This window comes from Vulpes vulpes, chromosome 12 (genome assembly GCF_048418805.1).
Source record: "Vulpes vulpes isolate BD-2025 chromosome 12, VulVul3, whole genome shotgun sequence".
Lineage (NCBI taxonomy): Eukaryota > Metazoa > Chordata > Mammalia > Carnivora > Canidae > Vulpes > Vulpes vulpes.
Genome location: NC_132791.1, coordinates 158,642,061 through 158,665,572, shown reverse-complemented (window position 1 = coordinate 158,665,572; position 23,512 = coordinate 158,642,061). Strand labels below are relative to the sequence as shown.

At 59.1% G+C, this 23,512-nt stretch overlaps 1 protein-coding gene across 8 annotated transcripts in view; it reads left to right on the top strand.

The window, feature by feature from the left end:
- The window catches only part of MORN1 (MORN repeat containing 1), a 48,408-nt gene that overhangs the window by 21,704 nt on the left and 3,192 nt on the right, over positions 1-23,512 (top strand). For 2 of the 8 annotated variants that reach the window (XM_072731052.1, XM_026005168.2), the window contains exons 9-12: positions 674-797; positions 1,226-1,395; positions 13,454-13,608; positions 13,724-13,803. In XM_072731052.1, the coding sequence (XP_072587153.1) occupies positions 674-797; positions 1,226-1,395; positions 13,454-13,608; positions 13,724-13,803 (529 nt within the window). Of the gene's footprint in view, positions 1-673; positions 798-1,225; positions 1,396-1,983; positions 2,165-4,018; positions 6,805-13,453; positions 13,609-13,723; positions 13,804-14,146; positions 14,479-21,882; positions 23,480-23,512 lie in introns of those variants that run through there. The other 6 variants (XM_026005170.2, XM_026005167.2, XM_072731053.1 and 3 more) reach the window with 6 other exon arrangements.

The window sequence follows — 23,512 nt, the reverse complement described above, 5'->3', positions numbered from 1 at the left end:
TGGTTGCAGGTACTCCATCTTGACCAAAAGTGGAAGCTGGTCAAACCACAGTGGGCCATGGCTCTCTACTCCTTTCCTTCTGAGTCAAAGTGTTTGCAGTGCCCATTTGCCATGTCTCCTCTTCCAGAGGGACTGGACAATGGGCCTCCACTGACACTGGTCAGTGTCATTGTTGGCTGTCCTGCAATGGACCCAGAGTCCACATGACCAGGCCCTGTGCTGAGTGCCTCAGGAGTGTAGACTAGGGAGACAGAGCCACCCCCTGAGTCGAGGTGGGAGATGGGTAATGGGTAGTGATGGCTCCCTGGAGGCAGGACCATACTGGAGACAAGCCTCCTGTGTGTCTGGTCTCAACAACCCCCATGTCCCTGAGCAGGTGAAGTCCTGAGGACAGCCAACAAGGAAAGGTGGCTCAGCTTGGTCCCATGAGGCCCAGACCCCCCAGCAGGGCAGTGTGGATGGCTCAGCCAAGGGCCAGGAGGGGTGAGGAGGCCAGGAAGGTGGTCGGGGCTCAAGTTGAACGTAGTTGTGGCCTGGGCCAGCATCACTCCTATGGGAGGTCTGCTGCAATGCCCCTTACAGGTGTCCAGGCCAGGACCAGGGAGGGAGAGATCCAGTGCTTGTCCCATTCTATTCCTTCCTTGAGACAACCTGCTTCTCTCCCCTTTCCAAGGTGAGGATGGCCGGGTTTTGAAGATCTCAGCTGGTGTCAGGTACGTGCAGCTCCCGGCCTATTCGGAGGTCAGCTTCTTCAAAGTGAATAAGGACAGCCAAGAGACACCCATCCAGACGCCGTTGTGAGTATGGATGACCCTGGACAATACCTGTGTGACACTGGGGACAGGGAGGATTGGCCCAGAATTGCTCTACCCAAACCCATCTCCACATCACTCTACACCAGCCAGGACTCTGAGGACACTGACCACCAGACACCATGAGCTCCATTTTGTGGAGAGGAAGCAAAGGCACCTGAGGCAGTGGGGGCTGGGCAAAGAACCAGGAGCAGGAGGACTAGGGTTGCAGCAGGGTTTTAGGTGGTCCCAGACCAAGACCAGCTCCCTGCTCCCACCCTCCCTTCTTCCCACTAACTTTACCTCCCAGTGCCTGCCTCAGCCCCATCTCCTCCTAGGAAGGGCCTCTATGCCACGGTGTCCCCCTCAGCCAGGTGTCCCTACCCTTCAGCTCGGCATCCACCAAAGCCCAGTCCCACCTATTCCCTTTGTAGTGGGTTTGATTGCATTGCCTATCCTCTGTGGAGTCCCAAGTCTGGGGGCCTGGAGCCCAGAGCTGCCCTGGAAAGTGCCAGAGACCTGCTGCCCCCCAAGGGAGAGCTGGAGCCAGCGCTGGCATCAAATACCTTTCGTGGCCAGAGGGACATCCCCGGTGGCGTCCCTGGTGAGTAGAGTTAACCAGCTGATTGGCGAGGGGTGGCATGAGTGCTTAGGGGCATGTGGGGTGACAGGGAGTGCCCCAGGAACTGGGCAGGAGGAAAATAAAGTTGAGCCTGGAGAACCCAGGCATGGTGACCCTGGAGGACACAGGACATCCCAGGAAGGTGGTAGCGGGCCTGAGCAGGCCTCTCCTCTGCAAGGCCAATCACTGTGTCTGTGGGCTGACAGACAGGTAGGGAGCTATCTGTCGTGAGTGTCCAGGCCTCTCAGGTGCAAACCCGGTGCCCAGGGTGGGGCTGGGGCACAGGCACTCCTAGGGGCCCCCACAGAGTGCATCTGGTCTATTGCTGTCAGCGTAAAAGGAAGTGGTTTAGTTTGCACACCAGGAGCTGGCGGGAGAATGAAGCCCTGGGCTGATGGTCTCAGGGTTGTTTCTGCATCTGTCAGGCCGAGGCCTGGGCCCGCGGCAAACCCACCAAGGTCACTGTCACCAGGAGGTCTGTGGTCAGTGTGGACAGGACCTCTGAGTGTAGGAGCCCACCCCGGTGGCCCCCACCTGCCAAGGTCAGCCACCATCTGTAGTCCTGTGCAGGTTTGCCTGGTTTTCCGGCTGATTCTGTGACTGTCCAGCATCTCTGTGTGCATTTGGCTCCGATTCCTCATGGAGACATGGCTCCGGTGTCTGAAAACTTGCTGCCATGGAGCCGCTGGCCTGGCTTTCCCATGGATTATTCCAGAATTACGCCTGGAAGCCAAGTGCTGGAGCTCAGGAGGTGAATCTAAGTTTAATCTCTGCATCTCACTGTGTCTGGGGTTCCTAGGTGCCCCCACACCATCCGATCCGTCGCAGTCCCATAGGAGGAGCATTGGCATTACCCGAGGCATCCCAGCTGAGCATGGCCAGGGGTTCCTGCATGGCCCCCTGTGCCGTCCTCACCACAGGAAACAGCTCACCAGATCCTTGGGGACCATTGCAAGCTTTGTTCTCGGGACTCAGGGGTCCCCAAGGGGCAAGTTCACACATGCATTAGCTGTGGGGGCCTCCAGGCTCTTCTTGGCCTTTGAAGAGGGGCCGTCCCCACAGTTAGGATCCCAGCCCTGGAGACCACAGAGGGGTGCTTCTGAGTCACAGAGTGCTGGGTGGACCCGGCTTGGGCTCTTAACTGGGGGAGCCACAGGCTGGGGGGAGGGGGGCTTGGGGAGCCTGGCCATGACCCCTCGTCGGCTTCCAGCTCAGTTTATAGGAGCAATTTTACGCTGCAGGGCAAAACCGTTCTCATATTTCTGTGTAAAAACACTCGCCGGGCGCCACGCCTTCCACTGGGAGGGATTTCAGGGCCTGTAATGAGGTCTCCGTGGAAACCAGGCCCAGAAAGGGGGCCCCCCACGTCTGCTCCTTGATGTTTAGTGCAGGCGGCCAGGGCCTGGCCGGCTGTGCAGGCTTGGGGTGCTCACCACTCGAGGGGCGGGTCTCACCCCGTGCTCGCAGGGCTGGTCTCAAGCTGCCAACACGTTCAGAGACGTTTCTAGCTTTGCTGAGGTGCGGGTGTGGTGCTACAGAAAATTATCTTTCGGGAGACCGGAGGGGGAACGTGCCTTTGGTTTTATGAGAAACACTCAGGTTGGAGCCCTGAGCCTTCGGGGTGTGAGCTCTGAAGGCATCGTGGCTGAGCCCAAGCCCCAGTCCTTGGCCAGGTGCATCTGGGGGCTGCTGCCTACAGTGGGGCTGCTGCTTCTCAGCCCTTCTCTGGCTGGGCACCACTGTACTGACCTCCTCTTCTGCAAGATGGTGAGCAGCATCTGCCCCCAAGATTGCTGCCCCATTGTGACCCCCTCCTGTCCCCCCCTCTGGGTGGCAGGCCAGGGACATGCACAGCTGCTCAGGGGTCAGGAAGGGTTGAAGAGCTTCAACTCCATTGATGTGAACATCTCACATGCTTCTGCTTCTCTTACGGGAACGGGGTCACCTCCAAATGCTCTGGAGGACCGCTGGCCCTGACCGATCCCATCCCAACAGCTGCCCCAGAGCACCCCTCGCCTCGCTGGTGCTCCAGCCTGGAGCATGGACATGCTGGCTAGCCATCTGTCCTCTGGTGCATTCTGCAAAGAGTAGATGAAGCCATTGCACATATCAGTTCTGCTGCAAATAGGGCGAGGGGTCCAGCTGTAAGGAGAAAACCCCAGCTTAACCCAGGGAGCTTGCTGTGTGGACTCTAGGGGGCGCCAGCTGTGGGGCAGCCCAACAGTGTGTGAGCCCCTTGCACCAGCGGGGGGGGGGGGGGGGGGGGGGGGGGAGGGGGGGACGGGGGGGGGGCGGACCCAGAAGCAGACCCCGGGGGATAGGGAGCTGCTTGCTGGGAAGGAGGTAAGGCTTTTTTTTTTTAATGAAATGGCTTATTCTGTGACTATATGGGGAAGACATCCTTAACTTGTAAGTTTTCCTTATCCGTTACCTGGAAGAGCAAGAAGTGTGGTATTCCATGGCAGCCCCCATGTGTATAGGCAACATAATCAGGGATCTTTCTCTCAGACAAGCGAATGTCTGTATTCTCAAAGCCAAACCATAAACTGTGTCATTCTCATGCTTACCCCTGGCCTGGCACGGTGCCTTCTCGTATGGCTCCCAGATCTTGGCTCTCTTCCTCCTGCCAGACCGTCGCCCAGGACCCTGGAACCCCTTTCAAGCCTGCAGTGAGTCAGGGTCGAGCCAAGAGTCACTGCCTCTGTCTAACCGGGGCGACAGCCACATGTGTTTGAAAGTCTTGGGAGCATCTGCTGGGGGCAGCCAGCCTATAGCCGGGACATACGGACAGGCCCCTAAAGTGCAGCCCCGAGGGTTTAGACCCAGAGAGCAGTCAATACACGCCTGAAATAGATGTCGGCCAGAACATCTTCCAGGTGACCATCCCTCTTGAAGCTACTTGCTGTGGCCCTGAGCAGGGGGTCCACTGACATTTCTTCCTGCGCACAGACTCCAAGCCCAGGGCTTCCCTCTCAATCAGGATCACAGGCGACACTGGACGCCCTCCCATGACCGAGCAGGTGCTGTGCAAGTAGACAGGAGTGCAGCTAGTGGAAGCCTCATCCCAAGGACATGCTTTTGCTCCCCAGAAGCACCCCCTGCCCCAGTTCCGCGATCCTGAGCTTATGTAAGAGCCTGCTTCTGACAACACAGCAATGGCTTCAACTCCATTGATGTAAACATTTCACATGGACATTCAGAGGCAGGGGATGTCCCTCATGATCGCCAGGGATCCCCATTCCCGTTTCCTCTTCTACTCCATCGACCTTCCCACACCACCTTGTGGCCCCAGAGACCTGCACAGGTGCCAGTCATCATACCCCTGTTCCAGACAGCAGGAAGGGGGAAGTGTAAGAGGTAATGGCCCTTCTCTTCTAAGAAGCGTCTCTTCTAAGACACCCACTGTTACTTCTGTCTCGTTGGCCAGAACTTGGTCACGTGACCACACCAGGCCACAAGGAGACAAGAAATACAACTTGCCAGCCAAGATCAGGCTCTGTTACCCGAGAACAAGGGGAGGATGGGTATATCGAGTCATCGAACCCAACCTCAGCTTACAGCGGAGAGCAAGGCCCTGGGCTTCCTGCCACCTCCAGGGACTGATCAGGCTGAGGGGCCCTTCCTTTACATCTCTCTATGGGAAGTGCGTCCCATGTGTGCAGCCCTGCCATGTCCCTCAACCTCGTGCCCCGGTCCCATGACAGGACTGTAAGGCAGTGATCCTTGGGTTTGGTAAAACTGAGACTGGTGGTAAAGATGCTTAGTGTGTGAGACCAATGGGAAATGTGAAGGTGGGGTCCCACAGCACCAGGACCTGAGGAGGGCTGCAGAGGGCCCTGCCCTGTGTCTCTGTCTCAGGGTTCACTCATGGTCGAGAAACAGTGCGGGATCCACCCTGGTCCTGGACAGGTGTCCCCCCTCCCTGACCCAGCGGTGGGTGAAGGCAGGGCCAGGGGCCTGGCCACCTGGTTTTCTCTGCAGGCACCCCTCACAGGCCTTTGCTCCTAGAGGTACTGCTGGGTGCAGGCTGCGCCACCAGCAGGAGTCACAGACAGGCCACCTGCCCCTCCCCACCCTGCCCCTCCTGTCTCTGTGAGCCCCACCGGAAGGATGCACCAGTGTAACAGGATGTCCTTGCCCACCTCATGGTCGACTCTGAGCACTTTGGGGTTTCCATTCTCAGCAGCCAGGAGGTTGGGTGCCTGGGAGAGGAAGGAGGAAAGGGGCTGGAGCCACCCTATAGGGAGGCATCGCGGCGGAAATCAGAACAGGCATCATCCACACTTGAAAGCAAGTATCCGTGTTTCTACGTGTTCTTGAGCTCATGCGCACATGGCTGGGGTCCACGGAGCACAGTCCCCAGCAGGCCAAGCAACTGTAGGTGCTCAGTGCTCTCTCCCCACTGTACACTGGGTTTCTCCAGCCACGTGCTCCTAGCCCCTCCAGTCACCAGAACGTGGGGCACGTGGACGGGACATGGGCACCCAAGGCAGGGCTCCACTGGCCCTTCCAGTTCATTCCCTCGCCCACACCCCACAGGGACCAGCTGCTCAGCCCGGCCTCACCCATCCAACCCACAATTAAGAAAGCGAACCCTCTAAAACCTTAGTTTCCAATCACGCAAATAAGTAAAAGGAAGGGAGAAAATTCTCTTTCCGGAGGCCTCATGTCAGTAACATGTAATTGCCAAAATCAGTGTTTGATTATTTTGTTGATATGAAATATTTCAGTCATTGAATTGTTTTAACTTTCAAACAGATGATTTGCTTTTTGCTGAGAAGAACAGGCGATTTCATGGGCGTGGACGATCGCCAGGTTTTCTAAACCCTATTTTGGTGAAATTACAGCACCCATGTTTCAGTGACAAAGCACATTGATGTTATATTCAAAAAGATTTTTATATTTAGATGTTTAACCTTTTGTAATTCCCACCCACAGCTTTCCATGGTAGCGCCCTTTTCTGTAAATTGCCGTCAGTGGGGTGTCTGCTCACCCCCTGGCAATTTAGGCCCATTGAGTCCTAATGCAGGTGCTGATAATTGCTGCGGGGACATTGTCAGGCAGCGGAGCCCAGGGGCGCAGACAATCCCCCGTAAATTGGATTTGGGAACCTAATAAAGCTGTAGCAGGAGAACCTCAGATTGCATCGGGCTTGCTCTCTCTCTTTCTCTCTCTCTCTCTGTCTTTTAAATGCACAAAACCCTCCCAGGAAACGTTTCCAAATGATCTGAGTGGTCCCTCTTTTCCATTCGTTGAATAAATGCTTTTGAGTGTTCATCAGATGGGACCTACGAAGAATCACCCGTAATTTAAGATGATTTTAAAAATCAAGGTGTCCTTTGCTGCTAATCCAATCTTGCCAATAAAAGCGACGGAATGTGTAGCAGAGAACTTCTGGAAATTTCATTGCTGCTTGGGGTGGTAACACACTATAATATTAACTGTCTGTGGTTAATGATGACAAGATTAGCTAGCATGAAAGACCCGTATTTTTAAAGGGAAATTTGTGCTGTAGGTTTCTCATCGAGGAATCCTACCAGGTAGAGGGAATGTCCCCAACAAGTACAGAGGGATTCTGTGGTACCTCCAGGGCTAGTGCAGGAGGACCAATGGGATGAATTCAAACGTCTGCCTGAAACCACACATCCGAGGGATGGGTGGCCACAGGACCTGCAACCGCAGCCCCCTCCCCAGCATCTCCCCAGTCCCTGTCCTTCCTGCAGCTGCCTGCCTGGTCTGGGGCCTGGGCTCAGCCACAGGGTAGGTGCCCGAGGGCCACGCCCAGGGCCCCAAGAGCAGATGTGTGGGGTACCCTGGAGAGAAAAGAGGGCGGCAGACAGGCCCGGACATTCATCAGGCTGTGCTAGTGCCGAGCTCTCGCAGGGTAGCAAGCCCATGCCCCTGTAGATGTGCCTTGGGATGGCTGCTCCTGGGAGAGCAAACTCGGCTCCAGAACTAGGTGCAGAAGTGCCTCCTGCAGTACAGAGCCTGCTCAGACTTCTCTCTCACCCTGGCTGTGGCCTCCGAGGCCTATCCCAGGGGGCCCAGGGGGTGGCCCCCAAGGCAGTCTCCATGCTCACACCGCAGGGGCGAGGTGGGCCCCTTCCCCATGACCTGGGGGATTTAGGCAGTCCACTGGACAAGCCCAGGCCAGGCAGGGATGGAGACTTCATTGTGTCCTGATCTGTCTCAGGTTTAGCCACGAAGGGGAGGGGACACATCCCACCTGGCCAGCTGCCCCTGTGCCACTCTCCTCCCTCCTAGGACCTACCAGCAGGGGCTCCTGGTTTGCGATGGTCAGAGCCCTGTTTGCCCTTCTGGGCTACTCCTGTGTCTCACCCCGAGTCTGGAGCCTCTGGCCTTCTTCTTGTTACCATATTGCTGCCTGTGACTCTCTGTCCACAGGGCGCAGGTACAGTGCTCGGGTCAGGCCCCTGCCCCAGCCGGTAGGGGCATGCGCAGGAGACTCAGGAGGGCAAGAACCTTGACCTGGGGAAGGTTCTGAGAAGGGGCCTGTTTGGCGTTGCTGCTGTCCTGGGCAGTGGTGGGTGGGCAGGCCCCCATGCTGGGCAGAGTCAGCCAGATGAGCGGCTGGGGATCTGTCCTGGGACAGAGGGGATGGGCCAGGCATGCACATTCATGTGGGAGCCCACATGCCAGATGAGTCCTCACCCCACTGAGTGTGTATCATGAGGCGACCCATAGGAATGTTTCTGTGTGTGCCCTTATGTGCAGACTGTGTGCACCTATGTGCATGTTTCCCATGTATGGTGCGTGTGCAAGTGTGTGCTCACGCCCCGGTCATGTGACTGGAGGCCGTAGACCCAGCTACCTCCTTCTGGTACAGGCCGTTGGCCCATGGTTCTCTCTCTCCCGGGCCGCTCAGCAGCTTCTATTCTGCTCCTAGAGACACGACAGGTACCCTCATCCTTTCCCAGAAGGATGCACGCAGGGAGCTCTCTTTTGCTAGAAGCATAGCCTCAGCCACAGGCCAACTCCATCCCTCTCAGAAGGCAAGGCGTGTTGCCAAGTCAGGAGACCTCCAACCTCTGGGCCAGCCCCAGCGAAGGGCCCCGCACCACCTGCTGACCGCCTGCAGGCAACCCTTTGTGGCCTCGAGGCCTCTGCACAGGCCTGTCTTGAGAGCCCCCGGGGGCTGAGGTACACAGAGCTACCCTAGGCCAGCCCTCCCAGGACACACACCGTCCAGGTGGCCCAAGGGCTACAGGGGAAGCTTCTGAGTAAGTACACAGCTCGCCACCTGCGAGGAGTGCCTCACGCAGCCACACCCACACCAGCACATCCTGAGGTCAGCTGCAGTGCCCAGACCCCGCATCCCAGGGCCATGCCTAGGGCCTGGTCACCTGCTCCACCCTGCTCCTTGCCCAGATGGGCTGCTGCTTTCTGGATGAGCTGCCTGCAAGATGAGAAGCAGCCCCTTGCGGGGGGGTCACCCTGTGTGGGTGGTAGGCTGCCCGCCTCAGCCCTCTGGGGCTGGTGTCTCCATCGGTCATCCCAGGGGTGGCCCAGCCTCACCCTGGCCCCTTGGTACAAATAGCCTGGCCAGGGGACCTTCTAAAGGTGAGGAGTAGGGGGATGTCCATGATGGGCTCATGGAAGACCCCACATCAGTGCCCCCATCCCGGGGTTGCCAGCAGAATCCCCTCCCCTTCACATCCCGTGTGGCATTCCAGCTCAGTATAGCTCCAGGAGGGAGTCTGGAAACAGTGGCGTGCCCCCAGGGAGCAGGAAGATCTGGGGAGAGAGGATGCTTTAGCCACTTGGCACAGAACTTACGGCCCCCTTCAGAAGAACACAAGCATAGGAGAGGACAGGGCAGTGCGTCCTTTATTTTCTGCGCATCCAGAAAGGACTTGGGCCAACAGGGACAGTGGCTTTGTGTCAAGTCCATTTTTCACGCTTCAATAAAGGGAGGGGAAGGCAGGCAGCAGGCTCCCCATGAGTACAGTGCTGTGGCCTCGTGGTGTGTGCGCCGCCGAGCTCCACCCAAGGGGCCCAGGGTCCTGACCTGCTGCCACAGGGCCAGGGGTCCTGAACACCTGCGTCCCGCCCTCCCTGCCCCCGCCAGGCTGGGCCACATGCTCCCTGCTAGCCTGCTTCTTACACAGGCTCCTTGGGAAATGCTTGAATTTGAAAACCTCTGGATGAAACTATGAACCCAACCCTGCCTCAGGTCTTAGGGCCCCACATGGGGACCATCTGTGTCTGGACTGGCTCCGCGGGCGCCTCCCCCAACCCAGGGTGTAGCCTGCGTGGACATGAGGCAGGGGAAGCGCCACAGGCCCTGCCCCATCCATGGTCGAGTCAAAGACAACATCTGGAGGTCTGTGGGGCCAGCCCCCACTGTACACATGGACAGGTGGGCAGGGGGTACACGGTGGTGACCTGGGCCATCTGAGAAGGGGCCCAAGGGCCCCCCCCAGCCCTGCCCAATGCTCACACTGCCTCCTCTCCCTCTGGGTCACGGAGCCCCTCGCCCTGCAGACTGCTTTGCCTTGGGAAGCAACCGGCTCCTTGGCTAATTGAGTCTGCCCTAAAGCCTAATGCAGTGTGTCTGGTCACCTCCACATGAGACGACTCTCGGCCCCTTAGGGCCGATAACTTTTTTTTTTTTTTCACTTAAATGAAGAAAACATCCAGCCCGTGGCTGGCTCTCCGCCCAGGCCCACGGCGGCCGTTTGACGGTCGCGGCCCTGCCTGCGTGAGGCTTGTTTGCTCCCGCCGACGCTCCGCCTTTGTCTCCGTGTCCTACACAGGTGATTAGGGAGTCTAATTGAGTTGGCTGTAAAAAGATAATTAATCGACATTTCCTCCCAGAGAGGTCAAGCGCTGATCTCCCCGCGGCGCAGCCTCCCGTTAAGAGTCGCCCTCACCCCCCCACACCGGTCCCAGAGGCAGCAGTGACCTTTATCTTGCTGATAATTAAAATTGACATAAAGGCTTCGGAAAGAACTCCTGAGAGCTGAAGTCTGGTGTCTAAGGTGGGGGAGCTCCCTTGTGGGCCAACCAGGCTGGGGAGCACCCCCCAGCGTGGCCGAGACCAGCTCCAGGGCCCCTGCAGGCCAAGGCGGGACCCTCAGCCAAGAACACTGTATCCTCGGGAGCACGAGGGGATCGTGGGACACTCACTTCTCCCGGTGGCTCCCTCGGGACCTGTGGGCCCAAGTGCAGGAGGGCAGTGGGATCCCAGAGAACGTGGTGCTCTGGCCAGGGCCGTGGCTGGGAGTGGGGTTGCGTCTGCCTGTTTTGTGTGCCTGGTGGTGTCTCTGCAGCGTGGCCCCTTATCAGGAGGTGTTCTTACATCCTGTGGGTGGCACCTGCCTGCAAGTCCAACAGGGGGCACACGTGGCCGCCGTGGCAGCAAGGTGAGCAGTGGCAGGGGTAGGCCGCCTGGACACGGCACCTGCAATGATGTCCCGGGGTCAGGATGTAAGCAGAGGCCAGAGGGGCCAAGGGCCCGGAGGCTCATGTGGCAGCAGGGTCGTGAGCTAGGACCAGGGGCAATGAGTAGCAGGGGCAGCCAGACCTGGAGGTGCTGTGGCCCCAGGGCTTGGCGCACACTCAGGACCCAGGAGGTCAGGGGGTATCTGTGTGCTGGGTGTGAGGCTGGCCCCCACGATGGTGGTCTAGAGGGACATTGTGAAGGGAGGGGCAGAGTCAGGTGTCACCCAGTTGCTGGTAGAGCAAGTGAGATGGGGGGTGGACCTGCAAGAACAGGAATTGGGCCTGGGGGGCTCAGAGCTCCCTGGGACCAGCGTGCAGGGGTTGAGCTTGGCCAGGCTGGCTTGTGCTCTGTGGACTTCCTGTGAGGGACAGTGCTGTGACCATGCCTGTGGAGGGCAGGCCAGAGGGAGACTTAGGAGCCTGGTGGGGGCAGCGCCAGCAGGAAGTGCTAGAGCCAGTGGGGGTAGGCGGGGAGGGAGGGACTCCAGTGGGTGGCAGCAGGGATGTGTTCTGAAGACCCAGGGCGGTGGGGACAGGGTGGTGAAGGAGCGCTGGCTGGGGAGGGAGCCCCAGTCCTGGCCACATACCAGAGGTGCCCATCCTGGGAAGGTGGCAGCAGGTCTGGGTGTCACATCTGAGAATGCTAACAGGGGAGTGAGCCCCACAGGGTCCTGTCCCTTGTGCAGAAGGGGCCCATGTGTGCAGGGAAGGGGCCCCGGTGCCAAATCTAGAAGACCCCCTGCCCCGCACCACAGACATGCAGCTGCTTCGTTTTAGGGCCAATGGCTTTGGGTTTCTCTCACTTTGGACAAGACGAGGTCCCTTTGGTCCTCAGACAGTGGAAGGCGTGGAGGGAGACCTGCACTAGGTCATGGCAGATGTCAAGCCTATGGCTGGAAGATGGGCTTTCACTGAACTGCACCTGGTTGTCCCCTTGCTGCCCTGCCTGTGGGCCCCGCTGAGTTCCGTGACGTTCGTGCCACCAGGCAAAGCATGGAGGTCAGTGTGCAGCGCCCTTGCTCTCTGGACCCCAACTCCTCCTTGCCAAGTGGAGAGGCCCAGAGATTTCTGAGGATCTGCCTGCAGCTGCTTGGCCCTGGGCTGAAGGAGATGACACACTCCAGGCTGGGTGTGCCCATCCCCTGTCTACCCCCACCCTGAAGACGGCATGTTGCTGTCGGAGGCATATCCGGGACCCACTCGCCTGCGGTCATCTGGCCGGGGGTGCTAGGGTGCAGAGCTGGGGGGCAGAGGGGCAGTCTTCATCATCCAGAGGCAATCAGCTCCACCGAGCCCACTGGAAGCTGTCCCTGCGCTCGGAAATAGAAATTATGCCATCAGCACGCGGCCCCCAGTCATTGCTCAGGACATAAATAGCGTGAGGACAGCAAAAGCTAATGGAGAGAAGGGCATTAGTTAAAGACTGTCCTTGCAGAAGGACAGACTTGACTTCTTATAATGCGCTGTAATGATGAAATGAAGATACCTCTGAGAGAAATAATTCCCTCCCTGTGATTTGGAAATACTTCTGGGGCCTGTCTGCAGAAGCTGGTCTCCAGAGAAGGGACCTTAGTGCCTCCTGTCCTTGGGCCCGTCCAGCGCATGGATGAGGGCCGCCCCGCCCCCCACCGCAGATTCTGTTAGCAGGAGCATCCAGCCCACCTTGCCTGTCTCTGGCTGTCCCCATGGCCCCGTCCAGCCACTTCCCTGAGGTTTGACTAGCTCCTGCTGGTGGCCTCTCCCTGATGGTGTGAACATGGGGCAGGGACTTCAGGACAGAGGTAGATCAAGAGAGCCAGGAGCCCAGCTCCCCAGGATAGTGGACTGTGATGCACGTGTTTGGGGCAGTCCTGGTGACCCTGCAGCAAACTCACTAACTCATCTCAGCCGCCAGCTTTCTGTGCATGGGACAGGAGGAGGAGGCAGCCAAGGCCGCAGCTACGTCTGCCAGGGGGCAGACCCTGGGGAGGGAATCTCTGGGAGGAAATGCTGGTCCTCCTTACACCTAGGGGTGCCAAGAAAGCAGGAATGATGAAAGCTGGGATGGACACAGAGGCAGTACCTGCTGCAGGGCTGAGCCCAGCCCACTGCCATCCTTAGATGCCAGAGGACTTGGGGGGCTCCTGGAGGCTGTTGCCCCTTGTGGGGGCTGGTGGCTGCCAGTTGTAGCCTGACGCCACCCGTAGCAAGAAGCCATGGAGTGGAAATGTCCTTTTCCAGGCATACAGTGCCAAGTGGAGAGGCCCGGCCCAGCCCTGTGTGGTTGCCCAGGACCCTTCCAGCCCCAAAGACTCAGCCTACCAGGCCCTCTGGTGGGTCCCAAAATACACCACACAGAGCCCACTCTGTGTGTACCAGGGCCTGCTGGGGAGTGCCAGGACCATGGTGCCCAGCCATGCACCTGGAGATTGCCACATGGCAGGTGTGCACTCTGGGCAGCAGGACTCCAGGGCCCCAGGTCAGCGTGGCCACCCGGGGCCCAGGCAGCTCAGCTGCAGAAGCAGTACTTCAGAGGCTCGGAAATCTCGTCTTTGCCTTGCGCTGCTTAAAGGTCTTTCCGTTCTTCACTTTTCAGGAGAAAATTCTTCTCCCTCTTCCTGGGGACTCAAGCCCCAGTGTCCTGAGGACTGCCAGCGAGTGGAACAAGGCTGTGCCCAATTCTCGGATGTCCGCTTGGGGCCCCCACCACCAGGGTACAGCCCTGTCTTCTTCCTCAACGACCCCCGTGAGGTAGGGGCAGGGAGACCCGCCCCGCAGCGCCCCCCCCCCCCCCACCGCATGCTGTGCAGCCCCAAGGCCCGTAGCGGGGGAGCCCCTCTGAGCCCTCCCTCACCACTCCTTCTAGAAAGCAGACGGCAGGCCCAGAGGTGGCCTGGGCCCCGGGAGGACGACGCCCACCATGCAGGACCTGCCAGGAGGTAGCAGGTAGGAGAGGCTCACCGACTCAGGGCGTCTGCGGGTTTGGTATAACCTTGCCCCCAGCCGGACTGCAGGTAGGGCCTCCCAGGTGTATGCACTTGCAAGCAGAGGTCGGATGCCCAGGGGCATCAGGGACTTCTGTGGCCTGGACAACAGGGGAGACCAGGCCGGCTGCTTCACGAGAGCCCAGCCCTGGTCCAGGGTGGCCAGAGCTAGGGCACTCACTCAGACCCGAGGTGGGCAGAGCAGGGAGGCCTGCTTCAGATGATGGGGCAGCAGGGGGAGCCGTGCCAGTCCTTCCTCCACGGGCTGGCAGGGGCAGCAAGGGACACTGTTCACATGTGTGCAGAAGCCAGGAGGGGCCCAGAAGGCAAGCAGAGCATTCGTCACCACATGCCAGCCACACACCTGCCACAGGCCGGGGGTCCGTAGCGGCCGGTCCTACAGCAGAGCAGACACACTGGAAGGGCCACATGCCCTGTGGGGGCCGAGGAGACAGCACTCCGTCAACCTCTCAGCCACACACTCTTTCCAGCCCACTGCCCTGCCAGGAGGAAGGCTGAGGTCCAGAGAAATCTTTCCTGGCGTCTGCATGTCCCCTGCCAGGCCCTGTGGCCCAAGGCTCAGGCGGGAGTGAACTCCCTTCCCCGCCAGGCTCCCCCAGCACCTGGGAGCCACCAGCGCCTGAACACACACACCCCTCCCCCGGGCCCCTGTGGTCTCCTCTGCTGGTGGAGCCTGGAGCACAGCAGACCTGGGGCTGGAAGCAGAAATTCCCAACATCGCAACGTGCCGACCCCTAAAGAATCACCTGCTCTGGAAGGACAGGAACCCTCGGTCTGGAGACAGGGCAGCACCAGGCCCTGGGCGGGGCAGGGAGGGACCAGGACTTCCCAGATGCCCGCCTGCCAGCAAGAGTAGGCCCCTGACCAGCGCTGGGGGTCAGGGCCAGCATACCCGGGGTGCACCTCTCTCCGCACCGCCAGCTCCAGGCACCCGTGGGAAGAGCCACGCGCAAGAGCAGAAGCCTGTGGGCACTGACCCAACGACAAAACTCTGGGAAAATCAGAAATTCAGTAGAAATAGGAAGAGGGCCTGTGGTGTCCGTCTTGAGCCTCCAGAGCCTGCCGCTGTCCCCGCAATTAGATCGCTCATCGCTGACGCCAGCGGGCGTGGGCCGGGCCGGGACACCCGGAGGCTGGCACCGTGTCGGCAGGCTGACAAGCCTTTGATCCCACTCACGAGGCAGAGCCGGGACGCTCTGTTTCCCGGGGAAGATGCCACCCTTCTGTGTCGTTCTGAGTCACGGTTTGTGAATTAAATATGAGGCCCGCTTTACACAATAACTGGAGAAGCACAGACCTAAAAAAACATTGTCAAGATCCTGCTAAACATGGAGACACCACATTCACCCAGTGTTTCGGTGGCGGGAACGCATGTGAGAGCCAGAAGCGGACACACATAGGGCAGCGCGGGCCTGATGTCAGGCGGCAATGCTGGACGGGCTCCTTTCAGCAAACAGAAGGCGCCTCCTGCGGAGGGGGGCTGCTCATACTGGGGGAGTCTGCAGTCCTGGGAGGGAGGGGCTCCCCTGGGTCCTCGTACTGGGGGAGTCGCAGTCCTGGGAAGGCACATTTGCGTGTGGAATGCTCCACATCTCTGCGCATGAGCTTTCTGAGCTGGTGACGTGGCCATGACGCACTCCTGCCCCCGTCTGGGGTTCACAGGGGCTGTTGCCCCTCCCCCTGGGAGGCTGAATCTCCGGGTGGCCCAGCTGATGGCTTCTGCGCACAGGAAGCCTGGAGAGATTATTTTCATGGAGAGGTCTGGGGGCTCTGGGAGGTCTGGGGGCCCCTGCCCCTGGGTCCCGTTTGCAGGCACAGGTCTGAGCATCGATGTGCAAAGCCCCATGTGGCTGCAGAGCGCACGCTCCCCCGAGCCACCTCCCTTACCCTGGTCACAGGGTCTATGTGGCAAGTCACCTCTCTCAGACCCCACTGCCCCTGGTGCTCTGTGCCCCGAAGCCCCCTATTCCACCTGGGTGTCTTGTGGTGGGGGGCCACGAACATACCCGAGGCCCCCAGCATATGCCCAGTGCCCCCTGCGAGCTTTGCTATGGGGGCATGGCCATCCCGATGTCCCCCACCGGCTCCTTACTCTGGTTTGGGCACCAACTCCCCACACCAGCACCTATACCTGGCTCTTGCCTCCAAAAACCCACCTTCTGGAATCCTAAGAAAGCATCCTGTCTAGCAGCCAAGGCTGGGTCAGAGGCCCTGGACTTCACACCAGGTCTGGTTTGCGTTGAGGACCCCCCACACACACCGCCAGGTCTGGGGTATGTGGTCAGGGCATTTGCGAGGGCTGGCCTCCACATGCACGTGAATGGGGCCAAGGGAACCAGGTGCTCCCCATGCTCTGTGAAGCCTCCAGCTGCCAGGTCCCTCTTGTTTGAGGACAGACCCATGGGGTGGGGGGAGGAGGGAGGCAGCTCTCGTGGCCTTCTGCCCCCAGTGAGCATGCAGCCCCCACCTTCCCCTCCTGATGGGGCTGTGACGCCATCTCCTAGATGCCTTGGCTTCTTGGGAAGGCCACCATTCAACCCCACTTTCTGTAACGGGGAACAGGGCCCCATAGGCTCCCATCCTGGGTCCCCCCACCCCAGACCATGTCAGGCCATCCAGGCATCCCAGCCAGTCCAAGATTCTGCATTTCTGTCTGTGGGTTTGCAGCTGGCCTCCCAGGCTAGACCTCCCTCCCTGGAGTGAGGGGCCATGGGGGGCAAAGTTTGGAAGGGGGCAGCCCCCCCGCCTCTCCCATGGTGACAAAGGGGCCGCGCCCAAAACAACCCCAGGGACACAGAGCCCTGGGCCCTGGTACTGCCACCCCCAGACCCCAGGCTCTACCCTCTTCCTCTCACAGCCCTGTGACTCCAGAGCTTGGTCTTCACCGACCAAGGTTTCCAAAGTGTTAACAATTTCCAGGGGGCAAGGTGGGGTGTGTCCAGATGGCTTCCACACCCACAACCTCACCACACGCTGCCTCCTCCCAGGGACCAGGGACCAGGGACCAGGGGTGCAAAGTGGCCCCAGGAGTCGGGCTGGGTCCAAGCTCTCCTGCTGGCAGTGGGATGGCGGGACCACTGGGCTGACCTCAATGTCAGTCCCCAGCCGCTTGCTGCTCTGGGTCTCTAGGTGTCAGACCCCAAGGTCAGGGAGGCTGGGGTGGTGGGGAGTCCAGGTGGCTGCCGTCCCCCCTGGGGTGACCCAAGTGGGGACCAAGGGCAGAAGGCCAGTCCTCAGCCTCAGGATTGTGGGAGCCTTCTCAGTGGCCAGGTGCTGGCACATAACCTCCCCTGGGGTGGGAGCCACCTTCTGGTGGCTGCTTCTGGTGGGCTGCTGGGAAGGGACGGGCCTCGCGGAGGCTCCTGCCACTGGTCAGCCGTGAGGTGTGGGCCCTTGCCTGCCCGCATCTCCCTGGTGACCCCTCAAAGCCGCAGGAAACCACGCATTTGCTCATCCACTCACTTTGCCCACGGAGCAGCCCATTATTACCATCCAGGAGGCTCACACAATAGAAATGATTGAAAAAGATTAAGAGGGACTCGCCACCCTGTAATTCCGGAGCCTGGCAGAGGTTTTAATTTACATAAGAAGGGTAAAGCGTTCCAGAGGAATCATTTGCCTCTTGCTCAACTCTCGGCGTAATTGTGCACCATCTTCAATGTCTAAGAAGGATCACCTTTGTGCATTTTGGTGATGGAGGGGAGGGGAAGGTAGGTTAGCCGCCAATGGGCTTCCAGCAGCTTCTGCCTTCCAGCGTACATGCCCTGACCATCTGGGTTTTTTTTGGGGGGGGGCGGGTTTCTGCCCAGGGTAGGGGGCATGCAGGTGCAGCCAGGGGCTAAGGGCCCAGCCTCAGCCAACTTGGGGCCCCTGGCCACACAGGGCCCCACCCCAGCCACACCTGGCAGATTCCCAGGCTGGGAGGGCCCTGCATGTGGATGACAGGGGAGGGGCTGGCTGGGGTCTTGAGCGGGATCCCAGGGTCCCAGAGGGGGTGAGGTGCATCTGACTCCATTTCCCCAGGGAATGGCATGAATCGGGGCCCTGTCTTCTCCACCATCTCCGAGTCTGGGTCCTGAGTCGCTGCCTGCCCGGGGTCAGGTGGGCCTGCTCCAGTCCCCGAGTCCCCAGTGCCAACCAGCTCCTGCGGGGTGAGGCAGCACGTGGACCGAGCGCCCCGCAGTGTGGACCCAGACTGGGCGGGTGGGCAGATGGCTGCGGGGGTAGCGCATCTACTCCATTCCTGGGGCAGAGGGCGGCAGCTCCTGGCTGAACCCAGCCAGGAGCCTCAAGGCTGCCTCCCTGTGCCCATGGTGGGGGCATCTCCGGGTCTGCTGCTCGTCCCCGGGACGTGTGTTCCTCGCTGTGTTCCCGCGGAGACATTCCTGGCACATCACGGAGTTTCACAACATGACACAGAGCCCCGTCAGTTCCTGAGTGATGTGAAATTGTGTCAGCTGCAAAAGACGGAGTCGATTTTGGAAATGTGGCTGTGAGATTGCCCAGCCACTCATGAGAATTCCATTGAAACGAGGCATTCCCCCCCTTCAAATCCTAAATGCGTGCTTTGTGGTAGGACAACGCAGCCACCTGCAGCCCCACCTGCCAAGATGCCACCAGGCAGCCGGGCAGTGTGTGAGCACCTTGGGGACGACCTTGCCCATGACTACTCTTTGCCAGCTCAGCACACGGCCAGCCAGAGCCTGATGCGCCCTGGCCGGCACAACCCGCCCCCCTGCTCACTCGGAGAAAAATGGGTTTAATTAAGACTTCCGTGATTAGTCATTTAATCAGTCATCAGGCCAACACAGATGGAGCCAATTAATGTTTTTACTTGGATAGAGAGTTGGGGCCGGCAGCCCCTCCTCACAGGGTCGCACAGGTGACTGCTGAGCACTGGACGCAGGCCCCTATCCCTTCCACCCCACACTCCTCGCCAACCCTGCCCCAGGGGCACAGGTCCTCCTGCCATCCCCCCTCGTCTGCCCTGGGGCCTGTCCTGTGAGACCACCACTGACAGGCTCCACCATGACCCGGAGATGCTCCGACCAGGGGCCTCCGGGGGCAGCAGGGCCCCAAAGGGAACGGCTCGGGGTGCCCACCCCAGCGGGGGTGCCGGGGTCCAGCCAGGCAGGCCTGGCCAGTGAAGAGCCAGAGCTGGGTGTGAGCCTGGAAGTCTGGCTTGTGCCTCTAGGCCCAGCCCGGAGCCCTTGGAGCATCTCCGCAGGACCTCGGGACAGAGCCTCGCCCAGGCCGGGGGCACAGAGAGGCAGCCTGGAGGCTCCGGGCTGGGCCCAGCCAGGAGCTGCCGCCTTCTGCCCCAGGGACCGAGTAGATGCACGACCCCCGCAGCCATAGGCCTGCACTCCGGCTCGGCCACCTCTGGGTCCAGCTCCGGGTATCCCCTGCTCTCTCCCTCCACTCTGTTACCTACTCAGAGCTCAGCCCAGGAGGCTGGGCTATATGCTTTGAACTGAATCTCCAATCACCCAGAGAAACCCCACAAAAGGTCCAGGGTGAAGCCCACAAGCCCCTGCCTCTGTCCTGCACAGGCAGGGCCCTCTGGCCTTTGGGACACGCTGGCTTTCCACTGGGTTGTGGCCTGAATCACCAGGGAATGTGTCAGGGGTTCTTGGCAAGGGTCTGCTGCAGGGGCAAGGGGACAGGTGGGTTGATTTCACACCTGGGGGTGAGCACTCCCAAGACCAGAGAGCACCATGTAAAAGGTTCCTGTCCCCCCTGCAACGTGTCCCTGGTCGGTGGCCCTTCCCTTGGCCATGGATCTCTCACAGAGTGGGCTCAGCCTCCAGCTTCCCGTCCCGTAGCAGGTGGCTCCTCTCAGTATGTTCGTGGAAGACGAGAGATAGTGATTGAGGACTTTCTCTACTTCCTCAGAAACTTTTAGAGATCCAGAAATGAGCCCTGTCTGGTCCAAGCGGGAATAATAAAAGGAAGCAGGTGTGAGGGCCGGGCGGGAACAGCTGGGCTGGTGCTCCGGCTGCCCCAGTCCCCCTCAGTCCCCCTCGGCACAGCGGGGCTGGGAGGGCACAGTCACCACAGCAGCAGATGGAGGATGGAGGCACACACGGCCTAACTCTCACATACCCACGGCAGGCCATGGGGTGGGTGCCCTCGGTGAGGGACAGGCACTCCCACACAGGAACTGACTGCTTGCGGGGGACAGTCTAAATGGCTTTAGAGCCCCTCAGCCCTTCCCCAAGTCTGGGCTGAGATTTCCTGAAGCTTTTGGTGCCCCCCTTCTCTCCTCTTCCTGGGATTGAGCCGTTTTCCTGCCGTGTGCACGGGGGCCTCACTTGCAGGGGCCACCATCCCATCGTGAGCTTGGCTGAGCAGAGCCCCACAGCGCAGACCACCTTCTGCAGATAGGGGCTGCACCGTCAACGAGGGAAGCTGGGGCTGTAATCCCATGGCTATCACTCGGGGCCTGTGGCCCTGAAGCTTCTGCTTCTTGGGGGTCCCTAGGAAGGAGCAATGGTTTCCAGCTCGCCCCAGATCCCGGCCACCCCTGCTCCAGCAGTTAGCTGACCATTCTAATTTTGGAACTTTCTTAGGAGCTCTTTGTAGGGGCCCCAGAAAGCCCCAGGGCTCATACCCCATGTGGGCAGGTCAGGAGAGCCTGGGCAGTTTCTCTGCCGGCCACACACCCTGAGGGTGACACTTCCCCTAATCAGTGCCTTGACTGTCCTTTCCCTAAGCCAGCATGTCCTACTAGTACTTAGTACTTATTACCAGAGGACAGCCATGGTGCCCACGTGACTATAGGCAGAGGCCAGGATCCTGGGCCATGAGCCAGACTGGCCCAGAGGGGGTGCTCACCCCCAACCACGATGCAGGAAGGGGTCCCCATGCCCATTGAAGTCTCAGGGGGTCTACACCCTATGCCATGCCCGTGTGCCCACTTCACAGCTTGAAAACCAGTGACAACAAGGGTCAGTACCAGGGTTGACCAAACCCTGAGCCTGTGCCCCCAGCCTCCTGCCCCTAAGTGTGGTCTTCAGCCAAGGGGCCTACTCTGCCTACCTAGAAAGCCACCAAGCCCACAGCCCTTCAGGTCCCCTGGTGGACTTGTGGGTAGACAGGCCCAGGTCCCCTGAGCTGCTAGAACCCCTTTCTCCTGACACCCACTATGTACTTGGCCATGGGGGTCTTGATACATACCCCCACCTCCCTCTGTTCGGCTACCCAGTAAAAGGACAAGCATGGGCCAGGGTGTGGATGGCTGGCTTTGGCTTCTTCTCCAATTATGGCCAGTTCTTCTGCTCTGCCATTTGTTGCCCCAACTCGAGCCATAGAGAAAAGCCCAGAGCTTGCCTGTGGCCCCATGCCCTGTCCAGGCTGCTGTGGGTATCACCTCAGCAAGAATTCTGCTTAGGGTTGGATGTGTCTATGGTCCTTCCAGTGGGACAGAGTTCCCAGGAGCATTCCTGGGGGCTTCATGACTTTCAGTGCAGTCCTGAGGCACACCCGTCCTGTTGAGGTCAATCGGCTCAGACAGGACATTCTCAGGCCTAAGGGAAAGACATGGGGTCATGGGAAGCACCAAGGCCAGCTTTGCTGAGGGGACAACAACTGCATTGGTGAGCCACTCAGGTACTGAGCACCCAGTAGGAACCTGCAGAGCTACCTTGTTGACCTTGGCAGGAGGCCACCTGCTTGCCCATGTATCCCCTGGGGGCAGGCCAAAATTGAGGCCCTCAGATCTCATGCAGACTGGGAGACCCACCATGGGACCTTTACTACAGATGATGCACACTGGACCAGGGCCATGAGCAGTCAGGGCAAGATGCCATTTTGGGGCCCTCAAAGGACAACCCCAAATACCAGGGGCAGAGGCCTCATGCCCTGCCCTCCACTAGGAGCCCTGGCCCCTCAAGATTGACCACTGAGCCATGAGCCAGGGCTATCTGGGCACCATATCTCAGTTTGGTCTATGGATATGGGAACAGGCTTCTGCTTCTAGCCGGGATGAAGTGCAAGGGCTGGATTTGCTCTCCCACAGGTAAACAAGAAACAAGCTGGACAAGATCCAGGAAACGACAGCCAGCCTTCAAGACACCAAGAGGCTCCAGATCACCTCCTGGAGCATTTCCAAGTGTAGTGCAGGGAGGGGACTCAGCCAGTCCAGGAGATGGAGCTGGGGGTCCTAGGAAGCCAAGGCAGCTAGAGTTTGCAGGAGGGAGAACAGAAAGGAGGGAGCACGGAGAGGAGGGAGTCCTAGGGATCTGCAGAGCATGAGGAATGTGCTTGAAGCCAGGAAAACAGACAAGAGGGTCACAGTGAGTCCTGCCCAGAGCTCACACAGGGTTGTGGAGAGTGACCCATCCAGAAGACCTCGGAGGAGTATTAGTAGTCAGAATAATTAACCGTATCTTGAACCCCACCTAACAACCTAAAAACAGGACCCAAAAGGATCAAACCTTCTCTAAGTAACTGAACAGCATCAAGAATATAAGAATACAAAGTATCCAGTAGCCAAGAAAGTAAAATCCACAATGTCTGACATCTGACCGAAGATTACCAGGCACACAGAGAAAGCAGTAAAGCACAACCCATAACAAGGAAAAATAAACCAAAGCCAACCCAGAAATGACACAAATGGGGGAGTCAGTCGACAGAGGCGTGAAATGCTATGACTGGACTGGGCATGCCCAGTGGGGAAGACTGGCCACGTGCAGCAGACACGAGAGCCGTGAAGGAGTGGAATCGCCCACTGGAGCTGGAGTTTGTGGGCAGGAATGGGTGCAAGGGAAAGGAAGCCACGAGCTTGCAGACACAGCCAGGGGACCCCCCACGTGAAACCCAGAAAGAAAAGCAAGGCTGAACCTCATGGGCAAAGCATTTTGTCACATGGCTCCTGCTGGCCAGGATCAGAAGCTGCCAAGTGCTGTGGGGAGGATGTGACAGAAGAAATGATGGCCAAAATTGGTTCAAACTTGATGAAAAATATAAATCTACAGATTGAATACACAAGGAACCCCGAGCACAGGAAGCGCGAAGATGACCACAGCAGTGGCAGCTGAAGAGAAAGCACAGGACGGATCGCTGGTCTCAGCGGCCCAGGTCCAGCTCCCAGCACCGCCTACCTCCCACTGGCTCCTGATCCACCCCAGACACCACCCTGGACCCCTTGGAAGCCTGGGGGCTTCTGGTCCGTGCCCAGCCAGAGCTCCTGCCATCCCACAGAACCCCGTTTACACCACCACCCACCGCTCCGGCTGCAGGCTGTGCTCCCAGTGCTCCCACTGCCTCCCCATCAGTTCTGCCCTCACCCCGCCCACCCCACCGGCTTGAGAGCCATCCGCTCCCCAGCTCCCCAGCACTGCTGGCACCTCCTCACACTGAGGCTCCCCAGCCCCTTCCCCCTCACTCTGCCTCTGTTTTCTTGAATCCCTGGGGGTTCTGTAAAAACTCTCAGGATTCTTGTAACCCCATCTACTTCTCTTGAAGCTGGCAGGCTGACAGACTCCGGTTATTCTTAGGGCTGAATTATTTATCTGCATTCCCCTCCTCACCCACACTTCAGAATTTGTAACGTGGCTCCTGGGTCTGGGCCAGGGCCCATCTTCCCCCACTTGAAATGAAGTAATTTTAAAATCTTTTGTCTTTAATTTTTTATCATCCAAACCATG